Genomic DNA, 14,870 nt, shown 5'->3' with positions numbered 1-14,870 from the left:
CATATCTTGTCGTCATATGTGTACATGTATATTATTATTATTATTAACTTTTATTTTACTAGGGTGTTTCCCACAGACCTATGGTCTTTTTAAGGGAGCCCCTGGCCTAGGAAGGTTATGCATGAGCGAATAAATGAGCGGTAATCGGTACAAGTACGAACAGTGGATACATGACATCACATCATTATGTAAGCCAGGCCTTAACTTACTACAGGTGGAATCCTGATAATTCGAATATGGCTTAATTCGAACATACCGCTTAATTAGAAGTTTTTCCAGGACCGATTTCTGTCGATACGATTCCCACATAAAAAATTCTGATAATTCGAACCTCGAACCGGACATGTCCGATTATTTCGAAGTTCCACGGATTCCACTTACATAGAAAATGTGTGGGATTTGCGCTCATAATTCGAAGTTAGCAAAGTGTAATTCGAAGTTCACTGTACACTGTACTGATCAGTTCAGTTTGCATGAGCAGGCTGTGCTGGTCAGTTCAGTATTCGTGAAATCTGTGTCTAAGGTCCATAGCGCAACTCTGTGTGACCATGGGAGCATTTTGACATACATATTGTGTTGTGGGGTCATGTTTGGATAATTAGAATGTCCGGATAATTAGAAGTTTTTTCCTGGCATTTTGAGGTTCGAATTATCAGGATTCCACCTGAATTATCAGGATTTCACCTGAATTATCAGGATTTCACCTGTACCAGTACACAGATACTTGTATTCGGGCCAAGTCCTACAGCAACATACAACATATCCAAAAGGTGCTGCTTGTGTTTAGCAGAAAAGTTGCACATCATCACCTTCAAGATGCCTCACACTCTGCTCAACAAGAGGTCGGAGTTGGTATCAAAGTGCAGACACCAAAACAAGTTCTACCTCTCCACCTACTCTGCCGTGACATAGCCACCGCATGCTACTGCTACCACTATCACCGCCACATCCTCTGAATACCCGCGGCTGTTGAATGTGGACACCACAGTGTGCTTCCACCGCCACACATCACACCCCCTGCCCAGTGCCCCCATGGCTTACCCTTGCCCTGCCTGGTGGTTTCTCGGCCTCTGCACGCTCCATGCATAGTTCGCGCCTACTGCGCATGCCCATCCAGTGATGTAATTCTTATCACTCGCTCTTCCCATGCATGCCCTGCATTGATAGCTCACACCTCCTCTACATGCCCATGTGTATCCCCCACAATAAGAACAAGCTATCCCGCGACAAAAGCATTAGTTGTCTGATGATCGCCTTAGCATTTAGCTACGTGCATGAAACGCAGCGTTACAACGTATGTATATATAATTGGTGGAACCATTCTTTTCGACCTTTGTGGTTACGCTCCTCCCTTGTGGTGTTGAGCACTGTTGAAACCTGGGTATACCCACTTATGTGCAGATACTTGAACATATAGTTGTGGCCAAAGAAATCCGACCAACGTGCCGAAAGCAGCGGCAAGGCTCATGCGGCCCCTGCGACCATCGGATGGGTTTTTGTACAGGCGGAATCCTGATAATTCGAATATGGCTTAATTCGAACATACCGCTTAATTAGAAGTTTTTCCAGGACCGATTTCTGTCAATACGATTCCCACATACAATTTTCTGATAATTCGAACCTTGAACCGGACATGTCCGGTTAATTCGAAGTTCCACGGATTCCACTTAGAAAATGTGTGGGATTTGTGCTGATAATTCGAAGTTAGCAACGTGTAATTCGAAGTTCACTGCACACTGCACTGGTCAGTGCAGTTTGCATGAGCTGGCTGTGCCTGTCAGTTCAGTATCTGTGAGATCTGTGTCTAAGGTCCATAGCGCAACTCTGCGTGACCATGGGAGCATTTCGACATACATATTGTGTTGTGGGTTCATGTTTGGATAATTAGAATGTCCGGATAATTAGAAGTTTTTTTCTGGCATTTGGAGGTGCGAATTATCAGGATTCCACCTGTACCAGACTGAAAATTACTCAATCTAGGAATATAGCTGCTCTCATGACAACGAAAAGGCGACGAGGAGACAATAACTTTATTAATGCGATTAATAGTATAAGTGAAGCGGACATTACAAAATGATGAATGAGAATACATGTATCTAAAATGGTTGTTCCTAATCGATTTTCTTGAGACTATCATCAGGGAAAATCGTCTCACAATAGAGGCTATACGGAGAAACAAACTACTTATAGGTTATCAGATAGTGGGAAGTATACAAGGTGAGGTGTGAAAAAAACTAAAGTGGGAGAGAAGACGAAAGAAATTAGAAGAAAAGATGTAAGAGTGTTCTGACGGTGTGAGCTACTACAAAAGGTGAGTGAAATGAAGGCGTGGAAGCAGGTGAATGTGATAGAGTGAGGAACTGTGAGGTGTAGGTGTATGCGAATGAATACGTGTGTGAATGCTAGGTGAAGAGTCTCAGTTTTGTGACATTTTCTTTCTGAATGCATAGATTAGGATTGTGTTTACGGATGAAAACAGCTTCTAATACCTTAAGTTCACGAAACCTACGAGCACGACACAAAACAGTGAAGCATGAATCATCATACACTGAGCGGCATTGGCTACTAGACAAGAGGTGTTTCTTAATGGCTGACCCTTTCGTTGTGCTCTCACCTTCAGTCCGGTCATCTTCATCTTGGTTGTCCAACTCACTCTCTTCATCACTGCTCTCACCTTCCTCATCCTCCTCCTTGTTTGTCTTTTCTCGATGTGTTAGTCGAGAAAACGGAGATGGGTGTTTCAACTTCAGTATATCGAAAACCAACGTTCACCGGGCAATACATTGTCTACGACTCCTATTGCTCGACTTTATACAAAACTAATCTCGTATGAAATTTGATCATGCGCGCTAGGCGGATTTGCTCGCCTGATAAGCTTCAGCAAGAGCTTTGTTTCCTGAAGAAGGTATTCGTTCAGAATGGATATCCTGTTCAGCTCCTCAGTAAGCTGTTTAGCGAACCTGATATTCAGGCTGCCGAGCCTGAGTTTGGACCTGACCCATGTCGTGTGTTTTTACGACTTCCATGGAAAGGTCAAATTTCGCTGGATGTGGCCCGCGCCGTGAGGACTGTTGTCAGACAAACCTATTTTGCCACAGCATTGACAACAGTCTTTACTACGGCCCGTGCGTTCACGGTGAAGAAGGATGTTCTTCCTACCCAACTGATTAGCCATGTAATCTATCATTTTGAATGTCGGCATTGTGATAGCCGATATGTAGGAAGAACCCTTCAGCACCTGAACGCACGCGTCAAACAACATGTACCATTGTACCTATTGTCAGATGGAGCCAAAGCCCAGCGACCTGGACGAGGCCGTCCCCGCAAACAGGTGCCAATTGCACAATTACAACAGAACCACACGGTACCGGTTGAACGGACTACAAGTACACAGGTACGTGAGACTGAAGGAAATGGCCAAACACAGGTACGGAGACCAGTAACTAGGAGCATGACTCGTGCGCTGGTAATAGCATCTACAACCGGACATGGACTGGCAGCGAGCAGTAGCGTGGGATTGTCGTTGGGTGCAGAGGACGGGATGGAAGCGGAGGAGGATGAGGAAGGTGAGAGCAGTGATGAAGAGAGTGAGTTGGACAACCAAGATGAAGATGACCGGACTGAAGGTGAGAGCACAACGAAAGGGTCAGCCATTAAGAAACACCTCTTGTCTAGTAGCCAATGCCGCTCAGTGTATGATGATTCATGCTTCACTGTTTTGTGTCGTGCTCGTAGGTTTCGTGAACTTAAGGTATTAGAAGCTGTTTTCATCCGTAAACACAATCCTAATCTATGCATTCAGAAAGAAAATGTCACAAAACTGAGACTCTTCACCTAGCATTCACACACGTATTCATTCGCATACACCTACACCTCACAGTTCCTCACTCTATCACATTCACCTGCTTCCACGCCTTCATTTCACTCACCTTTTGTAGTAGCTCACACCGTCAGAACACTCTCACATCTTTTCTTCTAATTTCTTTCGTCTTCTCTCCCACTTTAGTTTTTTTCACACCTCACCTTGTATACTTCCCACTATCTGATAACCTATAAGTAGTTTGTTTCTCCGTATAGCCTCTATTGTGAGACGATTTTCCCTAATGATAGTCTCAAGAAAATCGATTAGGAACAACCATTTTAGATACATGTATTCTCATTCATCATTTTGTAATGTCCGCTTCACTTATACTATTAATCTCATGACAACGTCTGTCAGCCACTATTAAAATGTGCTTTGAGTCAGAGTGTTCTCTTGGTGCCTCTTGGTGTTAAAAAAGGCATTTGACACATTGTTTTGTCACGTACAGGAGTGAAGTACATGGACAAAGTTTCCCTCGTTTGCAAACTCAGGTATTGGTGATTAGGAAACGTCAATTGACCTGTAACACGTTCATTGTCATGACAATGCATGCATAAATGGTATCTGTGTGCGTAAACTTCCTCAACTCATGATGAAGTGCAAACATATTGTAAGGTGCTCAAACTAATAAGCAGTGATTTATACTTGATAATCCCTAGCTCATCTAGATTGATGTCCACTCCCAAAAAGTCTGGCCAGTTATACGTACACATGTATACATGTATACATGCACAAGGAACATGAAATCATTGGTAAGCGGCGCCCATCATTTATAAGCCACCCCCGGTCCACCCCGGTCCTCCAGAGTCATGCTAACATTGTGTACAGATTGAGCAAACCCAAATCTAAATAAGCCAGAAATTCTATGAGCAGCAGGTGGGGCCCGTACATTAGACAGCTAGATATAAACATCAATGGCGCTCACCTTGGTGAAATTGTGTGTCCGACTCAGCGCTTTTCCTGCTTTGCATGCCAGCTGACCATTGTGAGGATCTTTGCGGAGTGCAGCTTGATATGCTTCCACAGCCTTCCCAGGCTACACACGCACACAGTTAGTGAGATAACAAAAATGGAGAATGGGATTATGTTAGACTAACATGTTCTTCTCTTCCCTTCATTCAGCAATATTTCCGGTGCTGTTGAAGCCTCTGCTAAGCAAAATGCCAGTTCCCACATGAGCTTTAACTCATGCAAACCCCAGTGTAATGCAGCATGGCGGTCGTACAACAACACCGTGTGAGTGAGTGACATTCATCGGTATACAGCAAAGGAAACAGTCGTGCTGTAGTATGTAGGTGCAGCAGGGCTGGGGGCTAGATGTCACGACCAGCCACATACACGTACTTCATGGATGCCAATATTCGCCGCAAGGGCTTCTCTGATCACACCTTCCTGAGACACTTATCTACAGCATATCAGTTCCTACATGGAAGAGATTGAAATAATACACACACACACACCTCCTTGATGGTCATGTAGGCATCTCCCAGCAGATCATCAGCATGGGTACTGCCAATGGTGGTCGCTACTTCTCTGCACGACAGTAGACAACACAGCACGAAGAAAAACCGGCGACACACGTTATCATACAGTTTCCGGGAGGCTGGTGCCAATTACTATTCTAGAACATGGACTGTGTAGGTTTGCAGATCTGGTGGAGGAAAGTCAACCTGACCTACTCTAATGCCAACCATGAAGAATAGTCAGATATCTTTACCTCAAGCCAATGAATAGTCAGATACATTTGCATTTCACAACTAAATATTGCGACAGAGCTTTCAGCCATATTTCCAATTTATTGCATTCCCAACTCGTCACAACCACGCGCTCTGAGCCGAACCATACAGACACCAGCAAGGACACTTCCGTTGAGAGATAATATTTGTTCACGCCCGGTCTAGACAGCTGTTTCGCTCCCTGCCGGAGCTCATCAGTAGAGGATGATAATGATGATAATGGAGTGTAAAGGAATGGTCATTCTGATACAGCATTGCATTTCCATGCAACTATTTCCTGAATGTCACTGTGCTTGTATCAGAAAAGAAAAGAAATCCCCTTATCATGAACATGATGCAGGAGCCACCCGATTACTGCACCGTCAATGTAGCATGTACTGACACCCGGTTACTGCACCGTCAATGTAGCATGTACTGACACCCGATTACTGCACCGTCAATGTAGCATGTACTAACACCCGATTACTGCACCGTCAATGTAGCATGTACTAACATGAAGCATTTGATGTAGGACGACTTGTCATGTCTTTGCTTCAGAAATATCTCAGCCATCTTTTGCCGAGATTGGATGTAGAACCTGGAGTGTAGAGATGAAAGGATACGACATCATCAGGCTACAATCCGGATACAACATTATCTATCACCAGGACACATCATTGACAACCATGGCAGAGCCGGCAACATGACATTGTACACGGTATACAGGATATTTCCGGGCCCTTGCAGAAGTAACATGCAGCAACTGCAAAGCACAGCACAAAATAGTCTATGGACAGGCATGCATGGGCATGGGCATGCATGCCCTATTTACAAGCTATACTCTGATTTTCTGCATATTAGCTACAGCAGTGTACATTCAACTTCACTTTCACCTAATAGTCTGCCTAGCCTACATCTCACTTGTCAGTTGACTTGATGGAGCGCAGCATTGTCAGTGCTGCCTCAATATCCGTCATTGCCAGCAAATCTGCATGTGCTACCGTGGTCCTGAGAGAACATGGAACAGAGAAACACCGTGCCGTGAACTAGACAACCTGCTGTAGTTACAATACCGATGGTATATAAACACCCATTGTACATGTGATCCATTCCAGGCTATAATGATACACATAGGAGCAAAATTGGAAGCAAAGGAAACTTGCAAGACACTAGAGACGGAGGCAACAAAAGAAAGAGTGAATGAGCCATGTTGGTACAAACTTACGTTCACTGTGGGGTGGCATTTATTAAGTGATGCAAGATACACTCGGTGGTGCACTCGCAGTCTTTTTCTCCCTGATATGCACAGCTCTTCCACGAGCCTCTCTGTGGGCTCTTCTTTACAAACATCGTCCATTCACATCATCTCAAGTGTCTCCCTTTATCAATAAGCAAGGTCGAGTCTTCAGGCCTCTTTTTTTACTTAAAAGTGCCCACACTTGTCACCTGTTGCTTTTATGGCAGACCCGGCGCACCAGCTCCGGCTTTATTTCATGAGCTGCGTGTCAGCAGGGGTGAAACTGCCATTCGTAAAACAATGACGTACCTTGTCTACAGGACACTTGTACAGCACTGATCAAATACTGTATTGCCTACCTCAATTCTTCAGTGGTCCCTTGGAACAATTCTTTCGCTTCATTGACCAATTTCAGTGCTTCTACCTGTGGAAGAATGGAAGATAGGAAGAAGAAAAGGAGAGAAGGGTCAACATCTCAAGAATCAAATAAATATCTTGAAAACTGAGTAAACCGGTTCATCAGACAGTGTCAGTCGTCAGCTCACAGTGCATTGCTGGGTAGAGCATGGGCCATGGGGCTCCATTAGACATCAACCAGTGACGTACATTATAGCCATTGGGCCTCACTGATCAAACACAGAGTTATTGAACACACACAAAACAGTGAGTAATTCTCCTCTTCAGCCGATGATCAGCAACATAACTGGCTGTGTGTGTGTGTGTGGGGGGGGGGGGGGGGGGGGGAGCTATGTCCAGTGAAATCCTCACCTGCTGCTGGGACTCCTTGTACACTTTCACCAGGTCCAGAAAGATACTGGCACGCTCAGACACAGTTACACTCTTGCTAGCATCTGGGCAAGTACCGATAAGAGCATGTGCAAATGTATGATTATCACTGGAACATTCTCTACGGACAGAGGCGTTGAATAGGTCTATGTTAAACAAAGGCTGCAGAGCTGTTAGAAGAGTTTATGACTGCATGCAAACCATGGAGCACTAGTATAGAGTAAAGCCTGGTTTAAACTGCCAGGTCACGGGTCCCCAGAACAAGGTCCCATACATTTGCGGAATCATGACCAGATCGAGCACATGCCTCCATGTAGGTGTACTGATAATGAGGGCAGGTGTGTTGACTATTGGGCATAGAACACTTTCATGCAGACGTAACGAGGCACTCATGACTTTTCACACCTCACTCAAGTACAGTGCTGCTCAATGACATCCAGTCACAGCGTCCCTCAAATACGCGCCCGGCGTTGCGCAGCCCTAGACCTGCGAACACTGGCCTGCGAAAAGGTGCAAGGCGCAAATTTGAGTGACACGACTGGATTTCATTGAGCAGCACTGTACTTTGAAGTACATGCAGCAGCACCGGTGACCCTACATTGTTACTAAATGAGTTTTGTCACTTTAGTTGACTGCATGCAGTCGCTTCTGAGCGCACTTCAACCCTGTTGCAGTCAAGCCTGCCAGCCAGGACAGCACTTGTGGCCAATGCATGCAGGTCAGATGTGGCAATCGGTACACTAAACGTTGATCGCCGGTCACGCTACACAGGTGGTCACTGTTTCCAGTACAATTTCTCTGCAGAGCTGCCAGTGCATGGAAAACGCTCGTTAACATCAGGTGGTTGCTAACACCAGGTATCGCCTAAACTGCAATATTGTTAGAAAATTCAAGATGGACGCATTGGCAAACTTGGATGGCATTCTAAAGCAATTCTAAGTTATACATGTACTGGTGGAGTAAGGTGAAAACCCCTCACAGTAGCTGATGCATTAGTTGTCGCATGAAGTACTTTGCATTTCGGGGGGGGGGGGGGGGGGGGAGGAGGAGCCGTCCTGCACGGATCAATAGTCACAGATCTTCCAAACTTGGGGTCGAACGACTCGAAACACCTTGCTTTTATGTACTGGTCTCCTGTGGTGGTGTCCTTAGCTGCTACGACTCCCAGGGATCTAGCCAGGTCAACATAGTAGGGGGGGGGGGCAGGGGAAACAGTTACCCCGTAACCCCTTTTCCATTTTCAAAAGTTGTCTGGCTATGCCAAATGCAACATATGGGGGTGAACAGGCGCGTACGCAGGGTCACTTCTAGGGGGGTTTCCAACCGAATCCCAAACAATGAGTTTTAAGTTTTAACCCTTTCTAGAGAGCCCTAGGAAATTTTCAAAATTATGCATTTTTCGTGTTGTTTGGATCATAACTTCAGTTCTACTCACTCAATCTTCATTATCTTGGGCTTCCTGGAAGTGGAAAGGTACCAGGGAGAGAATGAGGTCGACCATAATAGCCAGGACACAGTACAGTCATGTAGATCTACATGTACATATCCACCGCTATAGCCGTATAGGCTATAGCGGTAGAGTGCAGCGACGGTGCGAAAATTGCCCCAAACAGGCCCAAACGCGTCCTGCTCCAGCGATTTCGTTTCTTGATCGCAGATTTTCGATTTTTTGCTGTGTACTCTTGAAAATATCACAAGTGAAGCCCCTGCAAATTTGATGAAATCAGGAAATCAGCGCGACGAAAATCTCAAATTCTCGATACTCAAGTCGCACTGCGCGCTTTTGAAATTACCGAGATCGCGGCTCAACTTACGAATGATTTATCTCACGATACATTGCTCGCAGCGCTTCGTACATTGTTTCAACCGACAGCTGAGAGTTTTCTATTCGACCTGGATATTTTGATCGTTGGATTCGAGCGAGATTTGACTGAGTTACGATCTTTTGAAGTTTTGCATTCTTGCCAGATTGATCATGCATCCTACCAAAAACTGCCCAAAAACGTTGCTCGTTTGGAACATTTGGGGGGTTTCCGGGCAACGGGAAACCCCCCCCCCCCCTGCGTACGCGCCTGGTGAACCCCCGACTCCACGCCAGGCAAATCCACCTTTATGAAGCCTCTAGTAGTAGCAGTGACTATCGACTGCATTTTCATTGAATGGCAAGAAAAAAACACAAAAATCTACAAATGAGTAGGGGTACCACTTTTTCATGCGGGGGGGGGGGGGGGGGGCAGGAGGGGCTCAATCAGAGCAGGAGGGTGCTATGCCCCCCCCCCCCCCCACACACACCCTTGGCTAGAACCCTGGACTCCCATATCCCACAGGTTCACGCGAAGGAAACCAGGGGTCAGATTTTACTTGCCGCAACTATATTTCCAAGTACTTCCTACAGTGTCAAGGTGATCATCATCTGAGAGTATTTCAATACCCACCGCGTTTGCGTACTCCGGGCAAGCCAAGTGCAGTGACTAGTGATGTCTCCGCTCCATTCATGTTATCTTCCATCATGCATGCACGTGCTTGCAACAGATGAAACTGAGGAGAATCTCGAACCTTATGAAAGAAAATGAAGAAGAAGACAAATCGGTAAAGCACAACACGTTCATGCGTGTATGGTCACGCTAGCTAATTGCTGGTCACACTAGCTAATTGTCGGCGATGCTGAAACACATTGTGGTATTAGTATATTTCGTATGAATGGTTCTCCCCCAGGAGAAGGGATACCCTTACCGCACAGCGTGGTGTGACAAGGGAATAGGGGAGGTGTACCCCCCCCCCCCCCTCTCTCCCTCTCCCCATCGTCATGGTTAGACGGCTGGGAGGATACATGTGGTAGCTATCTTAGCCACAGCAGCCAGTAGTATGATAGATGCTGAGCAAGGAAGTGAAGGGCTGCCCTACCTCAAAGTTGTAGCTGAGACCAGCTTCAAGGTGCTGTTTGCACTGACGGACATCACCCTTCAATAGAGATACCTGCACAGTTCACACATGTGGATACGGAAACATGCACACACACACATGCACACACATGCACACACACACACACACACACACGCATGCGCACACACACACACACACACACGCACGCGCACGCACACACACACACACACACACACACACACACCACATGTTACCAAGCAGATGGTAATGCTGACATCATGCCAGAAATCCACAACACATTTCTCCGAACTGCAAATAAAAATGCATGTGTGTGTAGTAGAACGGAACACAATCTACATTTGGAAATTTCCATGAGAAGTACATACTTCTGCGTTCAATAGCAAAGCTGGCGAGTAGGTTGAATCCAGTTTCAAGCACTGGACAAGTGCAACATGTGCCCGGGTTAGGTTATCTTCAGCAAACACCAGCAAGAAAACAGAAAAAAGACCATGATGAATCATAGCATACTTGGTACTTGATACACATCCTGCACCCCGAAAGCAAGCTGCAGGCAAGCACAGTTGATAGTGGAATGGGTTTTTTTCCTTGGATCTGCGGTCAAGAAAAAGAAAAAAGAAAAGAGAACTCATGACAGCCGCTAACACCAGCTAAACCCTAGCGGGAGATGCAGCACCTAATGATGGATGCGAGGGGATAAGTCTCACAACCACTGGCACAAGTACCGAGAAACCCCAATAGCCGCATCCATCTACCCCTTGTGCCTGGCCACAAGTTCCCAGTTGACTGTGGGTAGCAGCATGGCTGGAAGAAACCGCTCCCCCCGCCGGGCAGCAGTCAATTAGAAACGTACGGTCTAGTACAAGCCGCATTACTCGGATGTGGTGGTGGTGGTGGTGGGGGGGGGGGGGGGTGTAGGCACTTTTTCTATCGTTTTGAGTCTAGACGTGACTATCACTGGCACCAGAGCATCAGCACCAGTAGCACCAGTAGCACCAGTAGCACCAGTAGCACCAGTAGCACCAGTAGCACCGGTAGCACCGGTAGCACCAGTAGCCACACCAATACAGTAGTGCCCTAACCATCAAGGTATTACATCTAGGATTATAGACTTGGTGGCAGTCAGAGCAAAATGCATGCTTGATGCACGATGCTTGGTGCACAATGCTTGGTGCAAAGTGCTCGGAGCACAGTGTAACTTATGTTATAACAAAACGCTGCCGGTACCACAGAGAAGGAATGATCAAATCCTCTTTCGAAGGATCACACAGCAGCAAGTAAGCTTGCTACACTAGAGAAATTGACTTGATGTTTGCTGCCTATGTAGGTATTCAGTTCAGACTGATCTTCTGTTGGCATTAGGAAAGGCAGCTAGAACTGGAACAAAAGTACCTCTGAGTAACCACATCTTGGCAGTGAGATATTGCGGCTCAATCAGTCCGGGAGCATTCTCAGTAAGTTCACTCAGTAAGTTTTCGCAGCAGTGCAGCACTTTAACTGAACTTGAGCTCTGACACAGCAAGAAGAACAGAAGAACAGAACAGCAGAACCATACAGTTTCATGTCTGGCATGTGGCCTCTCAGATGTGGTGTTCATCTTGCCGTCTAGCGTGTGCTCTTTTTGGCCGCAAGTAAGCAACTTCAAGCGCTGCAAGCAGTATCCTGGAATGCATGGATGAACACGGCTGACCGTTGGGTGCCGCTATACAGTATCTGCGCTACCCAAACACACAGGTAACAGTAAAAGTAGGTCGTACTGAACAAGTAAAGCGGTAAAGGGTCTCCAATGTATGATTTCAATATGTGATCAGCAATGTGACAAATAGTTTTCACAAGGTCCAACATTGACTCGCTTACAATGTTGTACAGCTCACCAACAACACATGTTACTTACATCCTCTTCAGCATACTTGAAGAGCATTTTGACAAGTCGCAGAACAAAGTCAGGATGAACAGCAGCAAAGTAGTCAATGCTCAGATGATGTCCCTGTTAAGTTAAACAAGCACACATATACATACATACACACACATACACACACACATACATACACACATACATTCACACATACACACATACACACACACATACACACACGCACTCCCCCCCCCCCCCCACACATACACATAGACACACATAGACACACCCATGGACACTTAAACAGATGTTGTGGTGGTGGCGGCTGCGGCGACGGCGGTCACGGGTGGTGGTCAGAAAGTCATTCTCCTGGGTGGACACCAACAACCAGTGTATGGCGGAGTACGTGGCGTGATGTGTGTGCGGGAAAAAAATGAAGAACGTCTACAAGTAGGGATTCATTGGCCAGAAAAAACCACTTCAAATAGCTGTGTGGTGTAGATCAGGCTGAATTGTGGCAGTCGATTCTTCAGCCTTGCAAGCTGTTGAATGGTGCAATCCCAGCACAAGTTGCTATAGCTTCTGCTGTAGCATCGCTATCATCGCCTCCGGCGACGGGTGTCAAAGGCCAAAAGTCCAAGGTGGTAGGAGTGGTGTGGGTGGTGGCGTTAGCAGTGGTACTCACCTTAGCAACTTCAGAATTGCACTGTGCAGCCGAACATAGCTTGTCCACAATGTCCGCTACTGGACTGCCTTTCTTCTCATCCAACAAGGCTCGTAGGTAGAATAGCTCCTACAGATGGACCATCCCAGCATGAAAGAGACAATATTTAAACATCACCAGACATCAAGGATTCGTCATAACGGCGAGTTTCATGCACTAAGCAATCATCAGATGATTGATCCGCCCTTGTCCACTGCTGCACTGCCACAGTTCCAGGGTCTAGATACTATTGAACACTTTGGCTTTGCAGCATAATTACACATGTACAGTGGACAGTGGCATGTACTTGTAATGAGTCAGGCTTTGGCAATGGGTACAGCATGGGGACCGAGGCATGAATTTCACTCCGTCCAGCGCTTTTCTGCTGTCTGCCTGCAGCACTTTGAACGGGGCTTTCTTACATTCTTTACCAGTGTATTGTGTGTGTGTGTGTGTGTGTGTGTGTGTGTGTGTGTGTGTGTGTGTGTGTGTGTGTGTGTGTGTGCGTGCGTGTGCGTGCGTGCGTGCGGGTGTGGGTGCGTAAAGCTGACACAGTGAAGTGTGGCTACTGAAACACCCAAAACTCATTCGGAAATAACCTTAGACGGCTAGATTTGTGTGTATGTGATACTAGTACTGCGGCAACACTCTTCCACGATGACCTGTGCTATCTAGACTAAAGCTGGGTCAGTCTCTTATCTAAAACAAATAAGAAGAGAAGAATCCATCCTAGTCATGTAATCAACCAGCTACTCAGTCTTCATACAATCTAGTCTGAAACAAAAACAGCCCAGTGAGGCCACAGACTATCACTTATCTAACATACAGGTGACTCAGCACCAGATGCTTGCAGCTCTGCCAAGAATTCCAGTTGCTGAGCAGCATCGTCAAGATCACCAAGCAGCATTTGACACCAGGTGATTCCTAACGGTTCAGCACGCAATACAGAATTACAACACAATGACATAATTACATTAGCAGATACTACTATGATATTAGCAGCTAGATAACCACCGCATTTTCCGGAGTATAAGCCGCACTTTAAGCCGGCACCAGTAATTCTGATTATTCACCCCAAAAAAAGTGGATGCGCCGTACACTATGATGTTTAAAATAACGGTGATAAATAGGGTACTAGTAGTTGTCTGTATTTCGTGACAAAAAAATTTGGGTGCGGCTTACAATCCGGAAAATACGGAAAATGACAATCTGCCAGAGATTAGGATTTTGACAAGCAACACATTTCAAGTACTGACGGTACCTTCTCTGAGCAACCCGGCTTTCTGGTTGAAATTCCCCATGAACCCCTCGAAGGATTCCTTGTATTTTCAAATGTCATGTCTTCATGAACACATGTAGTTACTTTCTGTTCTTGTTACCGTTCAGAGCAACTCCCCCATGCACCACCTACCAGTAAGTGCTGGCACGGAAGCATCATCAAGGTTCATTGCCTCTTTATAGAGTTTCAGAGCCTCCAGAGGTGATCGATTCTTCCCAGTGCTCATCAGAACTTGATTGGCTGACTGTGTGAGGGAGAGAAAGAGAGAGAGAGAGAGAGAGAGAGAGAGAGAGAGAGAGAGAGAGAGAGAGAGAGAGAGAGAGAGAGAGAGAGAGAGAGAGAGAGAGAGAGAGGAGGGAGGGAGGGAGGGAAAGAGAGGGAGGGGAGGGAGGGAGGTGAGGGAGGGAGGGAGGGAAGGAAAGAGAGGGAGGGAGGGAGGGAGGGAGGGGAGGGAGGGAGGGAGAGAGAGAGAGAGAGAGAGAGAGAGAGAGAGAGAGAGAGAGAGAGAGAGAGAGAGAGAGAGAGAGAGGGA

At 46.2% G+C, this 14,870-nt stretch overlaps 1 protein-coding gene across 1 annotated transcript in view; it reads right to left on the bottom strand.

Moving 5' to 3' along the window:
* LOC135822757 (tetratricopeptide repeat protein 21B-like) overlaps positions 1-14,582 on the bottom strand; it is a gene marked incomplete at its 5' end in the record, with an annotated part of 32,831 nt that extends 18,249 nt beyond the window's left edge. The window contains 14 exon segments of the mRNA XM_065335589.1: positions 4,788-4,898; positions 5,323-5,395; positions 6,092-6,175; positions 6,499-6,585; positions 7,174-7,238; positions 7,583-7,665; positions 10,036-10,156; positions 10,505-10,576; positions 10,870-10,955; positions 11,894-12,011; positions 12,396-12,488; positions 13,042-13,149; positions 13,886-13,983; positions 14,471-14,582. Coding sequence (XP_065191661.1) covers positions 4,788-4,898; positions 5,323-5,395; positions 6,092-6,175; positions 6,499-6,585; positions 7,174-7,238; positions 7,583-7,665; positions 10,036-10,156; positions 10,505-10,576; positions 10,870-10,955; positions 11,894-12,011; positions 12,396-12,488; positions 13,042-13,149; positions 13,886-13,983; positions 14,471-14,582 — 1,311 coding nt within the window.
* Positions 14,583-14,870: the final 288 nt, after the last annotated feature.

This window comes from Sycon ciliatum, chromosome 1 (assembly GCF_964019385.1).
Source record: "Sycon ciliatum chromosome 1, ocSycCili1.1, whole genome shotgun sequence".
Classification (NCBI taxonomy): Eukaryota; Metazoa; Porifera; class Calcarea; order Leucosolenida; family Sycettidae; genus Sycon; species Sycon ciliatum.
Note: the sequence above shows the minus strand (reverse complement) of the source record. Positions and strands in the feature narration are given on the sequence as shown.